This window comes from Lithobates pipiens, unplaced genomic scaffold, assembly GCF_037356315.1.
Source record: "Lithobates pipiens isolate NorthernLeopardFrog02 unplaced genomic scaffold, aLitPip1_a1.2 Scaffold_25, whole genome shotgun sequence".
Lineage (NCBI taxonomy): Eukaryota > Metazoa > Chordata > Amphibia > Anura > Ranidae > Lithobates > Lithobates pipiens.
In genome coordinates this window covers 239,990,478-240,007,856 of record NW_027507787.1, presented here as the reverse complement: position 1 = coordinate 240,007,856, position 17,379 = coordinate 239,990,478, and the positions used below count along the sequence as shown (strand labels likewise).

The 17,379-nt window shown below is 44.6% G+C and overlaps 1 protein-coding gene across 2 annotated transcripts in view; it reads right to left on the bottom strand.

The window, feature by feature from the left end:
- The window catches only part of TTC31 (tetratricopeptide repeat domain 31), a 229,677-nt gene that overhangs the window by 142,764 nt on the left and 69,534 nt on the right, over positions 1–17,379 (bottom strand). For both annotated transcript variants that reach the window (XM_077455711.1, XM_077455710.1), the window contains exons 4-5: positions 5,263–5,346; positions 3,889–3,945 (exon numbers count right to left, since the gene is read on the bottom strand). In XM_077455711.1, the coding sequence (XP_077311837.1) occupies positions 3,889–3,945; positions 5,263–5,346 (141 nt within the window). The remainder of the gene's footprint in view (positions 1–3,888; positions 3,946–5,262; positions 5,347–17,379) is intronic.

Here is a 17,379-nt window from a genome sequence, read left to right as displayed (position 1 = left end):
TTTTTGTATTTTCACATTCTGTTTTTTCGCAATCATATAATTCTTTTATGTATGGTTTTGCTATATATATCCAGCGCCACACTATTTGTTACCCTATATCTATTGAACTTTGTTTGTTTGAAGTGTTGGCAGCAGTTTTGAAGTTTTCAGTATTTGTTTAGTATAGAGCAGTGCTTTCCCCTTTTATACACTGTCCTTAATGTAGACACTAAAATACTATCCAAGATCCAGAACCATTTAAACACAGTCATCACGGCCTTAATACACCCTGACCAGGTGGGCTTCATTCCAGGCCGAGGCACTGACATCAATATCCGCAGACTCCATACTTATATTGCCATAGCTGATCCCAACAACCTGGGGCGTGGTGGCCTTGCCCGATGCCGAGAAGGCTTTGGATTTGGTCAAGTGGGGCTACTCGTGGGCGGTCCTATCCAGATGCAGGTTTAGGCCCCTGATTCATGTCCTGGCTGCGGATGTTGTATGCCCTCCCTCAAGCTCGTATCCCTACCAATGGGAACCTGTCAGAGGTCTTCACCCTGGGGAGGGGGGACACGTCAGGGGTGACAACTCTCCCCGGCATGGTTTGCCTTGGCTATTCTCCTCAGAGCTGACCCAGCGGTTAGGGGCATACGAGTAGGTACAGTGGAGGAGAAGATATCCCTGTATGCCGATGACTCACTCCTTTATCTGGCTGATGGCTCCTCCTCCCTACATTCGGCATTGGCCATTTTTGAACGATTTGGTGGATACTCTAGTATCTGTATAAACTGGAACAAATCGGTCCTGTTCCCAATTCACCCATCATTGCCCCGCATAGACGCACATACACCTCTACGTTGGTTGGACGACTTCACCTACCTGGGTTTAAGGGTGGGTGACGTGGCGGCTGGCTATATCGAACGAAATGTATACCTTGTCTTGACACAGCTCACGTAGCAGTGCACAACATGGCTGACTCTCCTTTTGACTCCGGTCGGTCGAGGTAACCTCCTTAAAACGATCTACCTCCTGAAATTTTTGTATTTTTTTTTTTAGGCATACCCCAACCCCTATTCCCAGGTCCTTTTTCCATTGCCTGTAAAGTATTGTGATCTTCCATAGATACAATAGGCGTGCGCACGCGGCCTCTGAGCCAATGAGCGTGACTGGCGGCCGCAATGTACGCCGGCCACCCGCGATCGTTCCATAATGAGCCAGAACGGGGATCTGTCAATGTAAACAAACAGATCCCTGATCTGTCAAGGGAGTAGAGAGGGATTTGCTGTTTCTAGTGATTAGGAACAGCGATCTCTCTCCTCCTCCAGTCAGTCCAATCCCCCCCCCCCCAATTTAGAAACACCTCCCTAGGGAACACATTTAACCCCTTGATCGCCCCTTAGTGTTAACCCCTTCCCTGCCAATGTCATTTACACAGTAATCAGTGCATTTTTATAGCTCTGATCGCTTTATAAATGTCAACTAATGTCAATGTCAAATCGCTGATCACCGCCATTAACAGTAAAATAATATTAAAAATGCCACAAGTCTATCCCCTATTTTGTAGACGCTATAACTTTTGCGCAAACCAATCAATATACGCTTATTGTGATTTTTTTTATCAAAAATATGTAGAAGAATACGTATTGGCCTAAACCGAGGAAGAAATTTGTTTTTGTTTTGTTTTTAGAGAATTTCATAAAAAATTTAAAAAAGAAGAAAAGAACAAAATTAGTAAAGTTGGCTCATCAGACGATCTCTAGAGATCCCGATATTACCACATAAATTACAGAATTAAAATGTTTTTGTACCATCTGTACGGTCACAACCACACATTTCACTGAGCACATGATAAATGTTACCTTTATTGTGATAATAAACATTGGTACTCTCAGGGGCAAAACCGCCAGTGAAATCATCTTTATAAAATAAGTGTGTGAACCCTGAGGAATATTCTGGATTTCTGCATGCATGGTTCCTAAAATGAGATCTAATATTATCTAGGAACAGTAAGGAATTGCTATTTAACAAAATCAGACGCATTTCACACTGCTAGAGCTTCCCTAAATAGAGGATTTACAGAAAAAAGTACAAAGAAAAATCTGGGGTCTACGCAGGGCGCATACAGACTGCGCGTAGGGTGCATACAGACTCTGCGTAGGGCGCATACAGACTGAGTGTAGGGTGCATACAGACTGCACGTAGGGCGCATACAGACTCTGCGTAGGGCGCATACAGACTGCGCGTAGGGCGCATGCAGACTACGCGTAGGGAGCATGCAGACTACGCGTAGGGCGCATGCAGACTACGCGTAGGGCGCATGCAGACTACGCGTAGGGCGCATGCAGACTACGCGTAGGGCGCATGCAGACTACGCGTAGGGCGCATGCAGACTACGCGTAGGGCGCATGCAGACTACGCGTAGGGCGCATGCAGACTACGCGTAGGGCGCATGCAGACTCCGCGTAGGGCGCATGCAGACTACGCGTAGGGCGCATGCAGACTACGCGTAGGGCGCATGCAGACTACGCGTAGGGCGCATACAGACTACGTGTAGGGCGCATACAGACTGTGCGTAGGGTGCATACAGACTGTGTGTAGGGCGCATACAGACTACGCGTAGGGTTCATACAGACTGTGTGTAGGGTGCATACAGACTGTGTGTAGGGTGCATACAGACTGTGTGTAGGGCGCATACAGATTACGCGTAGGGTGCATACAGACTACGCGTAGGGTTCATACAGACTGTGTGTAGGGTGCATACAGACTGTGCGTAGGGTGCATACAGACTGTGTGTAGGGCGCATACAGATTACGCGTAGGGTGCATACAGACTACGCGTAGGGTTCATAAAGACTGTGTGTAGGGTTCATACAGACTGTGTGTAGGGTGCATACAGACTGTGTGTAGGGTGCATACAGACTGTGTGTAGGGAACATACAGACTACGCGTAGGGTGCATACAGACTACGCGTAGGGTGCATGCAGACTGTGTGTAGGGTGCATGCAGACTGTGTGTAGGGTGCATGCAGACTGTGTGTAGGGTGCATGCAGACTGTGTGTAGGGTGCATGCAGACTGTGTGTAGGGTGCATGCAGACTACGTGTAGGGCGCATACAGACTGTGCGTAGGGTGCATACAGACTGTGTGTAGGGCGCATACAGAGTACGCGTAGGGTGCATACAGACTACGCGTAGGGTTCATACAGACTGTGTGTAGGGTGCATACAGACTGTGTGTAGGGTGCATACAGACTGTGTGTAGGGTGCATACAGACTGTGTGTAGGGCGCATACAGACTGTGTGTAGGACGCATACAGACTGTGTGTAGGACGCATACAGACTGTGTGTAGGGCGCATACAGACTGTGTGTAGGGCGCATACAGACTACGCGTAGGGCGCATGCAGACTGTGTGTAGGGTGCATGCAGACTGTGTGTAGGGTGCATGCAGACTACATGTAGGGCGCATACAGACTGTGCATAGGGTGCATACAGACTGTGCGTAGGGTGCATACAGACTGTGCGTAGGGCGCATACAGACTGTGTGTAGGGCGCATACAGACTGTGTATGGGGTGCTCACAGGGTACATACAGACTGTGTATGGGGTGCTCACAGGGTACATACAGACTGTGTATGGGGTGCTCGCAGGGTGCATACAGACCGTGCGCAGGGTGCACGTAGGGTGTGTGCGAAGTGCATACAGAATGTACCCATACATTGGTGGTCAGTGTTCAAAGTTTAAAAAACCCCTACTAACCTTTGGAGGAACCCTGGGTAAGAAAACGTGTGCTAGAGTGAAAGCTCAGTTGTCCAGGGACTGATGTACACGGCTCATTGAGCTCCATACGGAGCAGTGAGATGGAAATCTCTAAACAAGGCAGATTAGTAGAAGAAGATCACCATCTCCATACCTGTTCATTCTTTTCAAGGTCTTTCTTCTTCTCGAGCCTTTTCCGCTCTCGCTGTCTCTGCGGGTAGAATTAGAGTTGAATTATTCACTTCCTCCAATAACTGTTCATATCATATGCATATCATAAGTGCAGAACATAAACCCCTTTTATACATAACCATTTTTATTGATATGAACACAGAGTACATTATAGAATGGTGGTCGCTGCCACTTCATAAGACTTCCTCCAATATATGAATGTGGTACCGCCACATGGCACCTGAAAACTCAAAGCCAGAACCAAATCGAAATGCCCTGGAATTGTCCAAGTGTCTTTAGTAGTACATCCCGGGTCATAGGTTTTAACTTCTAGCGCAGCTGAGTTTAAAATTTACTTACACTGGATAGACCACGTTATACAATATTTATCAATATCATGTTATAAAATATCTATCAATATCATGTTATAAAATATCTATCAATATCATGTTATAAAATATCTATCAATATCATGTTATACAAGATTTCGGTCAAAAAGCGCTTTCCCCTCATATAGGGGGTGGTGTCAGACCTGTGGTGATGTCCAGGGGTATTCCTATTTGGTTGTTTTCTGTAAAACCACCACATGTACTCAAAATCTAGGAAGGACCATTGTGCTTTCCCTAAGGAGAGGTTAACAAAGACACTCCCATGGTGTAACGCTTAAGGTTTGGCGAGCTGGTGACACATACACTATATTGTCGAAAGTATTGGGACACCTGCCTTTACACGCACATGAACTTTAATGGCATTCCAGTCTTCGTCCGTAGGGATCAATATTGGGTTGGCCCCGCCCTTTGCAGCTATAACAGCTTCAACTCTTCTGGGAAGGCTGCCCACAAGGTTTAGGAGGGTGTCTATGGGAATGTTTGACCATTCTTCCAGAAGAGCATTTGTGACATCTGCCTGGACCGTAATATTCTCTTACTTGCATCCTGCCAATACCCCCGCCTGGACTAGTCTACTCTCTTGCTTGCCACTCACCAAGAGCCCTGCTTGGACCTGACTACTCTCTTGGTTGCTGCCTGCCAACACCTTTCCCCAGATCAAACTACTTTCCTGCCCCAAAGCCTTGTAAACAGCCTCCGTATTGTAGCCTTCAAGTTCCAGCCTCTGCTTAGTGTAATTATACAAAGGGCTCTGACCTGGTGCCAGTTTGCAAGACAGAAAACCAGAGACCATTGGGGTCTCCAAGACCATCATTCCCTGCTCTGTTGAAGACCAACTGCGATCTAGACCCTGCACCTCAGATGAGCATACAACACTTGCCAGGAGGCACCATAACCCTAGTTAGAAATATTCAGTCCACTCTCCTAGAATGGGCAATGTTCCTCCGACATACTTCCCTTCCACTCACCTTCTTCTTGGCTCTGCGTCTCTCCGCTTTTTGTCTGGTTTGACCATCTTCTGACAGCTCGTCATCTGAGTTTATGTCTTCTTCCTTCAAACAAATAAACATATTAAAGTACACAGACATTTTCAAGGCTCGGAGTCTCTACTGAGATCTTAAACATTCTTGACATTTGGATTTGGATCCCATATCAGGAAATGTTAGTCATGGCACCCAGTGCTTCCAATATAATACAATGTTGGTTGGGTTCAGTCATGGTACCCAGTGTTTCCAATAAAATACAATGTTCAGTGGGTTAGTCATGGTACCTAGTGCTTCCAATAGAATACACATTTGGTTGAGTTCAATCAAAGTACCCAGTACTTCCAATATAATACAATGTTGGTTGGGTTCAGTCATGGTACCCAGTACTTTCAATATAATATAATGTTGGCAGAGTTCAGTCATGGTACCCAGAGGTTCTATTATAATACAATGTTGGTTGGGATCAGTCATGGTACTCAGTGCTTCCAATATAATACAATGTTGGCTGGGTTCAGAGTCACCATAACCAGTGCTTCCAATATAATTCAATGCTGGTTGGGTTCAGTCATGGCACCCAGTGCTTTCAAAATAATATAATATAATATTGGTTGGGTTCAGTCACATCCAGTGCTTGCAATATAATACAATGTTGGTTTGGATAAGTCATGGTACTCAGTGCTTCCAATATAATACAATGTTGGTTGGGTTCAGTCAACGTAACCAGTGCTTCCAATATAATACAATGTTGGTTGGGTTCAGAGTTACCATAACCAGTGCTTCCAATATAATACAATGTTGGTTGGGTTCAGTCAACGTAACCAGGGCTTCCAATATAATACAATGTTGGTTGGGTTCAGAGTCACCATAACCAGTGCTTCCAATATAATACAATGTTGGTTGGGTTCAGTCAACGTAACCAGTGCTTCCAATATAAAACAATGTTGGTTGGGTTCAGAGTCACCATAACCAGTGCTTCCAATATAATTCAGTGCTGGTTGGGATCAGTCATGGCACCCAGTGCTTTCAATATAATATAATATTGGTTGGGTTCAGTCACATCCAGTGCTTGCAATATAATACAATGTCAGTTGGGTTCAACCATGGTTCCCATTGCTTCCAATATAATACAATGTTGGTTGGATTCAGTCATGGAACCCAGTAGTGTTTCCAATAAAATACAAAATTGGTTGGGTTCAGTCACGGTACCCAGTGTTTCCAATATAATACAATGTTCAGTGGTTTAGTCATGGTACCTAGTGCTTCCAATAGAAAACACATTTGGTTGAGTTCAAAGTACCCAGTACTTCCAATATAATACAATGTTGGTTGGGTTCAGTCATGGTACCCAGAGGTTCTATTATAATACAATTTTGGGTGGGATCAGTCATGGTACTCAGTGCTTCCAATATAATACAATGTTGGTTGGGTTCAGAGTCACCATAACCAGTGCTTCCAATATAATTCAATGCTGGTTGGGTTCAGTCATGGCTCCCAGTGCTTTCAAAATAATATAATATAATATTGGTTGGGTTCAGTCACATACAGTGCTTCCAATATAATACAATGTTGGTTGGGATCAGTCATGGTACTCAGTGCTTCCAATATAATGCAATGTTGGTTGGATTCAGTCATGGTACCCAGTAGTGTTTCCAATATAATACAATGCTAGTTGGGTTCCGTCATGGTACCCAGTACTTCCAATATAATACAATGTTAGTTGGGTTCCGTCATGGTACCCAGTACTTCCAATATAATACAATGTTAGTTGGGTTCCCTCATGGTACCCAGTACTTTCAATATAATATAATGTTGGCAGAGTTCAGTCATGGTACCCAGAGGTTCTATTATAATACAATGTTGGTTGGGATCAGTCATGGTACTCAGTGTTTCCAATATAATACAATATTGGTTGGGCCAGTCATTCATTCTATTGCACCCTGACCTGTACATCAGCCCCACATGGAGCAATAATCTTCCAGAGCAACCTGGAGCCTCTCTTATAGTCACTCCAATGTTCATGTTACAAGAACTTCCTTCTATAAAAGCCTTCAGAAGGCCGATCTATCTGGATGACAATGTGAAAACCATAATCAAGGTCAAGAAGTCAAAGTGTAACCGAACCTAAAAAACAGAAATGTCACATTGCAGCCCACCAGTCTTTAGGTGTGGTGGTGGCTTTTTTTTTTATTTTTATTCAAACATTTTCAGCAGGTACAAAAAATACATGTTGATCCTACAAAATGCTGTCATTATTACTTCCTGTGAACTGAAAAGGGCCACGCAAAGAACCTGCTTATGTAACCTGCTAATCCTAACAACCCACATGTAAAAACTCAGGTCAGCCTGGGTGACAGCCATGGCTCCCTCCATAGACACAGTGGAGAAATGAGTGTAGTCCTGAGGGGACAGGAAGTGAATTCATTATTCATGGGATCACCAGGTGATAAGAAACGGGTTAAAACAAAAAGCCTGGAAAAAAAGGAAACTAATGCAACCACTAAGGACTGGTAAAGCTGCAACATATTACTTTTTCATTTTTGGATTAGAGTCACTTTACCCGTTACAACATTCACACATTTGGGGGGGGAGGGGGGGCTATATACTCTCTATGAGTATATATACTATATGTACATGGGAGTGCTCTGTGGTCAATGATTGCCAACAGATTACTTAAGGAGGTTTTCTACTTCACCTGCCTGTTCATATTTTTTTTTAGCTTTGGGTGGAGGAGAGAATAGTTAATGTCCCAACGTTCTTTGTACAGTTCATGTCCCCTTTGGGGAGATTTCACATCACTTCCTATCCTGATGAAACAAGAAGTGATAAGAATCCTCTACCAATCCGGGAAAATCCTCTTTTAAGCCAGTTGTCACCAGAGTAGGTGTCCCCATAGGATGGCTTTCCCTGGCAGCCATGTAATGGCTAAATGACAGTTTCCTCGCAGCCATGCTGCTGTAACGGCTATATGACAGTTGTCTGGCAGCCATGCTGATGTAACACCTAAATGACAGTTTCCTGGCAGCCATGCTGATGTCACAGCTAAATGACAGTTGGCTGGCTGGCAGCCATGCTGATGTAACGGCTACAATACAGTTTCCTGGCAGCCATGCTGATGTAACGGCTAAATGACAGTTTCCTGGCAGCCATGCTGATGTAACAGCGAAATGAAAGTTTCCTGGCAAACATGCTGATGTAACAGATAAATGACAGTTTCCTGGCAGCCATGCTGATGCAGCGGCTAAATGACAATTTCCTGGCAGCCATGCTGATGATGTCAAAGCTAAATGACAGTTTCCTGGCAGCCATGCTGATGCAACTGCTAAATTACAGTTGCCTGGGAGCCATACTGATGTAACGGCTAAATTACAGTTGTCTGGCAGCCATGCTGATGCAACTGCTAAATTACAGTTGCCTGGGAGCCATACTGATGTAACGGCTAAATGACAATTTCCTGGCAGCCATGCTGATGCAGCGGCTAAATGACAATTTCCTGGCAGCCATGCTGATGCAGCGGCTAAATGACAGTTTCCTGGCAGCCATGCTGATGCAGAGGCTAAATGACAATTTCCTGGCAGCCATGCTGATGCAGCGGCTAAATGACAATTTCCTGGCAGCCATGCTGATGTCACGACTAAATGGCAGCCATGCTGATGTAATGGCTAAATGACAGGTTTCCTGGCAGCTATGCTGATGTCACAGCTAAATGACAGTTGCCTGGCAGCCATGCAGATCTAACAGCTAAATGACAGGTTCCTGGCAGCCATGCAGATCTAATGGCTAAATGACAGTTGCCTGGCAGCCATGCTGATGTAATGGATACATTAATGAAGTAAGCACATCAGAAGTAGTGATTTCACTTGCTACATACTTGTTCTACAACAGCTACTCAGCAAACACTGCTCCCAGACAAAGTCAAGCAACTAGAGTTTTCAGAAGGAGATTGGCAATGGTGGCCTAAACATTTCACTTCAGGTATCCTTCCTGCTGTGTAGAAGTCTTTTTATGGTTTGCTACCTGCAACTAAGACCCCCACTAGTGCATTTTTCCTGCATGATGATAGGCAGGCAGCTCAAGCAGAATATTGTGTTTGGGGGGGGGGGGGGCAGTGCTGTGTGCATAGAGAAGTGTGGGATAATGAAGACATTACACTCACCAGCCACTTTATTAGGTACACCTGTTCAATTGGTGGGTAACACAAATTGCTAATCAGCCAATCACACGGCAGCAGCTCGATGCATTTAGGCATCTAGACGTGGTTGAAGACGACTTGCTGAAGTTCAAACCGAGCATCAGAATGGGGGAAGAAAGAGGATTTAAGTGACTTTGAACGTGGCATGGTTGTTGGTGCCAGACGGGGCCGGTATGAGTATTTCTGTAAATTTTCACGCACAACCATCTCTCGGGATTACAGAGAATGGTGGGAAAAGGAGAAAATATCCAGTGAGGAGGAAAAACCCTTGTTGATGTCAGAGGTCAGAGGAGAATGGGGCAGACTGGTTCCAAATGATAGAAAGGTAACAGTATCTCAAATAACCTCTCATTACAACCAAGGTATGCAGAATACCATCTCTGAATGAACAACACATTGAACCTTGAAGCAGATGGGCTACAGCAGCAGAAGACCACACCGGATGCTACTCCAGTCAGCTAAGAACAGGAAACCGAGGCTACAATTGGCACAGGATCACCAAAATTGGACAATAGAAGATTGGAAAAACTTTGCCTGTTCTGATGAGTCTAGATTTCAGCTCCGACGTTCAGATGGTGGGGTCAGAATTTGGGGTAAACAACAAGAAAGCATGGATCTACCCTGCCTTGTATCACCGGTTCAGGCTGGTGGTGGGGGTGTAATGGTGTGGGGGGGGGGATTTTCTTGGCACACTTTGGGCCCCTTAGTACCAATTGAGCATCATTTAAACACCACGACCTACCTGAGTATTGTTGCTGACCATGTCCATCCCTTTATGACTACAGTGTCCCCATCTTCTGATGGCTCCTTCCAGCAGGATAATGCCCCATGTCACAAAGCTCCAATCATCTCACCACTGGACAATGAGGTCCCTGTCCTCCAATGGTCTCCACACTCACCACATCTCATCCAATAGAGCACCTTTGGGATGTGGTGGAAGATTGGCATCATGGTGTCCCCATCTTCTGATGGCTCCTTCCAGCAGGATAATGCCCCATGTCACAAAGCTCCAATCATCTCACCACTGGACAATGAGGTCCTTGTCCTCCAATGGCCTCCACACTCTCCAGATATCCATCCAATAGAGCACCTTTGGAATGTGGTGGAAGATTGGCATCATGGTGTCCCGATCTTCTGATGGCTCCTTCCAGCAGGATAATGCCCCATATCACAAAGCTCCAATCATCTCACCACTGGACAATGAGGTCCCTGTCCTCCAATGGCCTCCACACTCACCACATCTCCATCCAATAGAGCACCTTTGGGATGTGGTGGAATGGGAAATTGGCATCATGGATGTGCAGCCGACAAATCTGCAGAAACTGTGGGATGCTATTAGGTCACTACAGACCAAAATCTCTGAGGAACGTTTCCAACACCTTGCTGAATCTATGCCACCAAGAATGAAGGTAGTTCTGAAGGCCAAAGGGGGTCCAACCCAATACTGGCAAGGTGGACCTAACAAAGTAGCCGGTGAGTGTATATCCACGCTCCCTTCTAAATGAGCCCTAAAGTATTGTGATAAGACGAAACATTATATAAGCCGTACAAAATGGAGTTGGATTATGTTCACGTTCGTATTCATATTGGACATATGGAGTTCTGCTTAACTTGTTCATTCCTGAGTTCCTATCTCTCGTTTTCATATTCCTTCTCGAGTTCCCATCTGTTGTTTTCATATCTATTGGATGAGAAAGGATGTTGGAGAAAGAACAGTCCTATCTCATGTCAAACAATAAAACTCCCTGATTGATGGATCGCTTCCATGAACATATTATTCATAAAATCAAGAAGAACATTCATCTCTCTAGAGCAGCCTTTCTCAACCTTTTCAACACAGAGGAACCCTTGAAATAGTTCTCCAGTCTCGGGGAACCCCTGCTAAAAATTAGAAATCTACAACTTATGATACTCTAGTGTGATGGTCAGTGGGAAGAATGGTCCTCACACTTGTGGTCATTGGGAAGAATGGTCCTCACACTTGTGGTCATTGGGAAGAATGGTCCTCACACTTGTGGTCGTTGGGAAGAATGGTCCTTACACTTGTGGTCATTGGGAAGAATGGTCCTCACACTTGTGGTCATTAGGAAGAATGGTCCTCACACTTGTGGTCATTGGGAAGAATGGTCCTCACACTTGTGGTCATTGGGAAGAATGGTCCTCACACTTGTGGTCATTGGGAAGAATGGTCCTTACACTTGTGATCATTGGGAAGAATGGTCCTTACACTTGTGGTCATTGGGAAAAATGGTCCTTACACTTGTGGTCATTGGGAAGAATGGTCCTCACACTTGTGGTCATTGGGAAGAATGGTCCTCACACTTGTGGTCATTGGGAAGAATGGTCCTCACACTTGTGGTCATTGGGAAGAATGGTCCTCACACTTGTGGTCATTGGGAAGAATGGTCCTCACACTTGTGATCATTGGGAAGAATGGTCCTTACACTTGTGGTCATTGGGAAGAATGGTCCTCACACTTGTGGTCATTGGGAAGAATGGTCCTCACACTTGTGGTCATTGGGAAGAATGGTCCTCACACTTGTGGTCATTGGGAAGAATGGTCCTCACACTTGTGGTCATTGGGAAGAATGGTCCTCACACTTGTGGTCATTGGGAAGAATGGTCCTCACACTTGTGGTCATTGGGAAGAATGGTCCTCACACTTGTGGTCATTGGGAAGAATGGTCCTCACACTTGTTGTCATTGGGAAGAATGGTCCTCACACTTGTGGTCATTGGGAAGAATGGTCCTCACACTTGTGGTCATTGGGAAGAATGGTCCTCACACTTGTGGTCATTGGGAAGAATGGTCCTCACACTTGTGGTCATTGGGAAGAATGGTCCTTACACTTGTGGTCATTGGGAAAAATGGTCCTCACACTTGTGGTCATTGGGAAGAATGGTCCTCACACTTGTGGTCATTGGGAAGAATGGTCCTCACACTTGTGGTCGTTGGGAAGAATGGTCCTCACACTTGTGGTCGTTGGGAAGAATGGTCCTCACACTTGTGGTCGTTGGGAAGAATGGTCCTTACACTTGTGGTCATTGGGAAGAATGGTCCTTACACTTGTGGTCATTAGGAAGAATGGTCCTCACACTTGTGGTCATTGGGAAGAATGGTCCTCACACTTGTGGTCATTGGGAAGAATGGTCCTCACACTTGTGGTCATTGGGAAGAATGGTCCTTACACTTGTGATCATTGGGAAGAATGGTCCTTACACTTGTGGTCATTGGGAAAAATGGTCCTTACACTTGTGGTCATTGGGAAGAATGGTCCTCACACTTGTGGTCATTGGGAAGAATGGTCCTCACACTTGTGGTCATTGGGAAGAATGGTCCTCACACTTGTGGTCATTGGGAAGAATGGTCCTCACACTTGTGGTCATTGGGAAGAATGGTCCTCACACTTGTGATCATTGGGAAGAATGGTCCTTACACTTGTGGTCATTGGGAAGAATGGTCCTCACACTTGTGGTCATTGGGAAGAATGGTCCTCACACTTGTGGTCATTGGGAAGAATGGTCCTCACACTTGTGGTCATTGGGAAGAATGGTCCTCACACTTGTGGTCATTGGGAAGAATGGTCCTCACACTTGTGGTCATTGGGAAGAATGGTCCTCACACTTGTGGTCATTGGGAAGAATGGTCCTCACACTTGTGGTCATTGGGAAGAATGGTCCTCACACTTGTGGTCATTGGGAAGAATGGTCCTCACACTTGTGGTCATTGGGAAGAATGGTCCTTACACTTGTGGTCATTGGGAAGAATGGTCCTTACACTTGTGGTCATTGGGAAGAATGGTCCTTACACTTGTGGTCATTGGGAAGAATGGTCCTCACACTTGTGGTCATTGGGAAGAATGGTCCTCACACTTGTGGTCATTGGGAAGAATGGTCCTCACACTTGTGGTCATTGGGAAGAATGGGCCTCACACTTGTGGTCATTGGGAAGAATGGTCCTCACACTTGTGGTCATTGGGAAGAATGGTCCTCACACTTGTGGTCATTGGGAAGAATGGTCCTCCCCCTTTTGGTCATTGGGAAGAATTACCTCCTTACATATAGCTAAAAAGATCAATGGTGTCAGTGGGAACTTATCTGAGAGGCAGAAATTGGAGGAACCCTGGCTGAGAATCACTGCCCTAGAGAATAAAATGGCGATCGTTGCAATATTTTATGTTACGCGGTATTTGAGCAGCAGTCTTTTAAATGCAATTTTTGGGGGGAAAAAATACACTTTAGTGGAAAAAAAAAAAAACCTAAAAAGTTAGCCCAATATTTTTTTTTTTAAATGTAGCGCCGGCTCCTGGCGAGCGTGCACTATATGTTTTAAAATTGTAATATTCCTGAAACTACAGTTGGGTTTTAGGGCTAAATTTTACCAAACTCTGGTTTCAGTACCAGTCTAGCTGGATTGCACTGGGTTCTCCTTAGCCGCAGGCATCGCTGTCACCACTGGTGAGTATGAGAACGCAGTTCAGCTGGGCGTATTGAGTGCCATTCTTATGGGAGCCGGCCCAGTGGGAGTGTCGTCCTGCTGTGCATTCTGGGAGATGGTATTTAAGGTACTGAGATCACGTGCTTCTGGGTTCCGGTCCAGAAGAGCTTTCTGTCTGTTTGGTCCTGGTCCTCCTTAACCAGCCCCCATGGCCCTCCTGTACTGGGGTGCGGATCTATGCAATTCTGAGTCTCGGGGCTGGATAGCCCGTGGTGAAGTAACTGCAGGGACAGGCCTGAGTGTATATCGAGGCCTGAGGATTCAAAGGTGGTGCGGTGCCGTCTCATCTAAGGAGAGGCCCAGCAACTGGACAAGCATCCAGGGGAGGACTCTTCAGGAGAAGGCCATGCAAGAGGCTGGTTTCTCTGAAGGAGCCTGGAGGCTCAGTTGAAGGACACTTCATGGATCTACATTCATACGGTATCGCCGGACCAGCTGAGAGATACTGGTACCGTATGATAGCTCTCTAAATTTGTCTGTGTCCCTCAGTTGTGCTCAAGTCTGTGGCAGAGACTTTTCTCAAAGTGTTCTACATCCAAGTCTGTGGGAGAGACTTTGCTTTACTTAACACCCTACCGGCTGCTAGGCCTGGTGAGAGGAGGTCTATCCGGAGGTAGTGAGAGACTTTTTATTTTTGCAGTTTAAAAGTACCTGAACTTTCTTCCTAGCCCTCCACCCTTCATTAAGAGACTGTGTTATCCTTTAACCACTTAAGGACCGCCTCCTGCACATATACGTCGGCAGAATGGCACGGCTGGGCACAAGCACCTACCTGTACGTGGCTCTTTAAGTGCCCAGCTGTGGGTCCGGAGCACGTCGCCGGCGGCGCGCTCCTGACCCGGTCCTGAGCTCCCTGGTCGCGGGACCAGCGGACCCGATCGCCGCTGGTGTCCCGCAATTGGGTCACAGAGCTGAAGAACGAGGAGAGGTCTGTGTAAACAAACCTCTCCCCCGTGCTTCCTACTGTGGCTGTCACCGATCGTCTCTTTCCTTTTATAGGGAAAGACGATCAGTGACGTCACATGCCAGGCCACGCCCCCTACATAAAAAAAAAAACACATAACGTCATACATAACCCCTCCCCGCCCCCTAGTGGTTAACTCCTTCACTGCCATTGTCATTTACACAGGAATCTGTGCATTTAAATAGCACTGATTGCTGTATAAATGACAATGGCCCCAAAAATGTGTAAAAAATGTCCGATGTGTCCGCCATAATGTCGCAGTCACAATAAAAAAAAAATCGCTGATCGCCGCCATTACTAGAATTTTTTTTTATAAAAATGCCATAAAAATATCCCCTATTTTGTAAACGCTATAACTTTTGCGCAAACCAATCAATAATCGCTAATTGCGATTTTTTTTTTAACAAAAATATGTAGAAGAATACGTATTGGCCTAAACTAAGGAAAAAACATTTTTTTTTATATATTTTTTGGGGATATTTATTATAGCAAAAAGTAAAAACATATAGCATTTTTTTCAAAATTGTCGCTCTATTTTTGTTCATAGCGTAAAAAATTAAAACCGCAGGGGTGATCAAATACCACCAAAAGAAAGCTCTATTTGTGTAAAAAAAAAAAGGACGCCAATTTTTTGTTTGGGAGCCACGTCGCACGACCGCGCAATTGTCAGTTAAAGCGACGCAGTGCCGAATCGCAAAAAGGTGCCTGGTCCTTTGGCTGCAAATTGGTCCGGGGCTTAAGAGGTTACATAAATAAGCCAAAAAGAGGATTCAGTGTTCAGGTTCTGTAATTCTTTGGGCCATCTACCACAGCAAACCCCTAGACGGAGACGAGGTAAAGAAGGTAACGGTAAGCCCAATAAAACCAGCAGCTCCTTCGGGGGTCAGGGCTACAAAAATATGAAAGATGATGTTACACAGAGTAAATAGATACCCAACTTTAAAACGGCGCACACTCGAGGAATGGCGACAAACTAGGGTACTTAATCTCCACAGACAACTCTTTCAAAATGTTTACAGGTTACCTGCTTAGAGTTACAGAGGAGGTCTAGTGCTAGAACTATTGCTCTTGATGTAACGATCGTGGTGATACCTCACATGTGTGGTTTGAACGCCGTTTAAGTATGCGGGCGCAACGTACATATGTGTCCGCTTCTGCTCGCGAGCGTGGAGGGATCGGGCGCGAAAAAAAAAAAAAAATCTTATTTATTTTACTTTTAAATTATTTATTTTTACACCGTCCCTTTTACTTTCATAGGTTGGACTTGATGGACTTGTGTCTTTTTTCGACCTCACCTACTATGTAATACTATGTAACACTATGTAACACTATGTAACACTATGTAATACTATGTAACACTATGTAACACTATGTAATACTATGTAATACTATGTAATACTATGTAACTGTATTTTATTTTATTTTTTTCATCACTTTTATTCCTATTACAAGGAATATAAACATCCCGTGTAATAGAAATAAGCATGACAGGTCCAAAAGACCCCAGATATCTCATTTACCCTATAAAAGCAAAATAAAAAATAATAAAAAAATGCATTTTGACTTTAACTACTTCAATACCGGGCTCTTTTACCCTTTCCTGCCCAGGCCAATTTTCAGCCTTCAGCGCTGTCGCACTTTGAATGACAATTGTGCGATCATGTGACACTGTACTCATGACATTTTATCATTTTCTTCACACAAATAGAGCTTTCTTTTGGTGGTATTTATTGTTTGTTTTTTTTTTTGCTCATTAACTACTTACAGACCAGACCATTTTGCTGGTCAAAGACCAGACCACTTTTTGTCGATTCGGCACTGCGTCGCTTTAACTGGCAATTGCGCGGTCGTGCGACGTGGCTCCCAAACAAAATTGACATCCTTTTTTCCCCACAAATAGAGCTTTCTTTTGGTGGTATTTGATCACCTCTGTGTTTTTTATTTTTTGCGCTATAAACAAAAATAGAGCGCCAATTTTAAAAAAAACGCATTATTTTTTACTTTTTGTTATAATAAATATCCCCCAAAAATATATAAAAAAACATTTTTTAACCTCAGTTTAGGCCGATACGTATTCTTCTACATATTTTTGGTAAAAAAAAAAAAAAAATTGCAATTAGCGATTATTGATTGGTTTGCGCAAAAGTTATAGCGTTTACAAAATAGGGGATAGTTTTATGGCATTTTTATTAATAATTTTTTATTATTCTTTTTTTTACTAGTAATGGCGGCGATCAGCGATTTTTATTGTGACTGTGACATTGCGGTGGACACATCGGACATTTTTGAGACCATTGCCATTTATACAGCAATCACTGCTATATAAATGCAGTGATTCCTGTGTAAATAACACTGGCAGTGAAGGGGTTAACCAGGGGGTGGCAGTGTAGGGGTTAAATGTTCCTAGGGGTGTGTTACTAACTGTGGGGGGGGTTGAGGTTTCATTTAG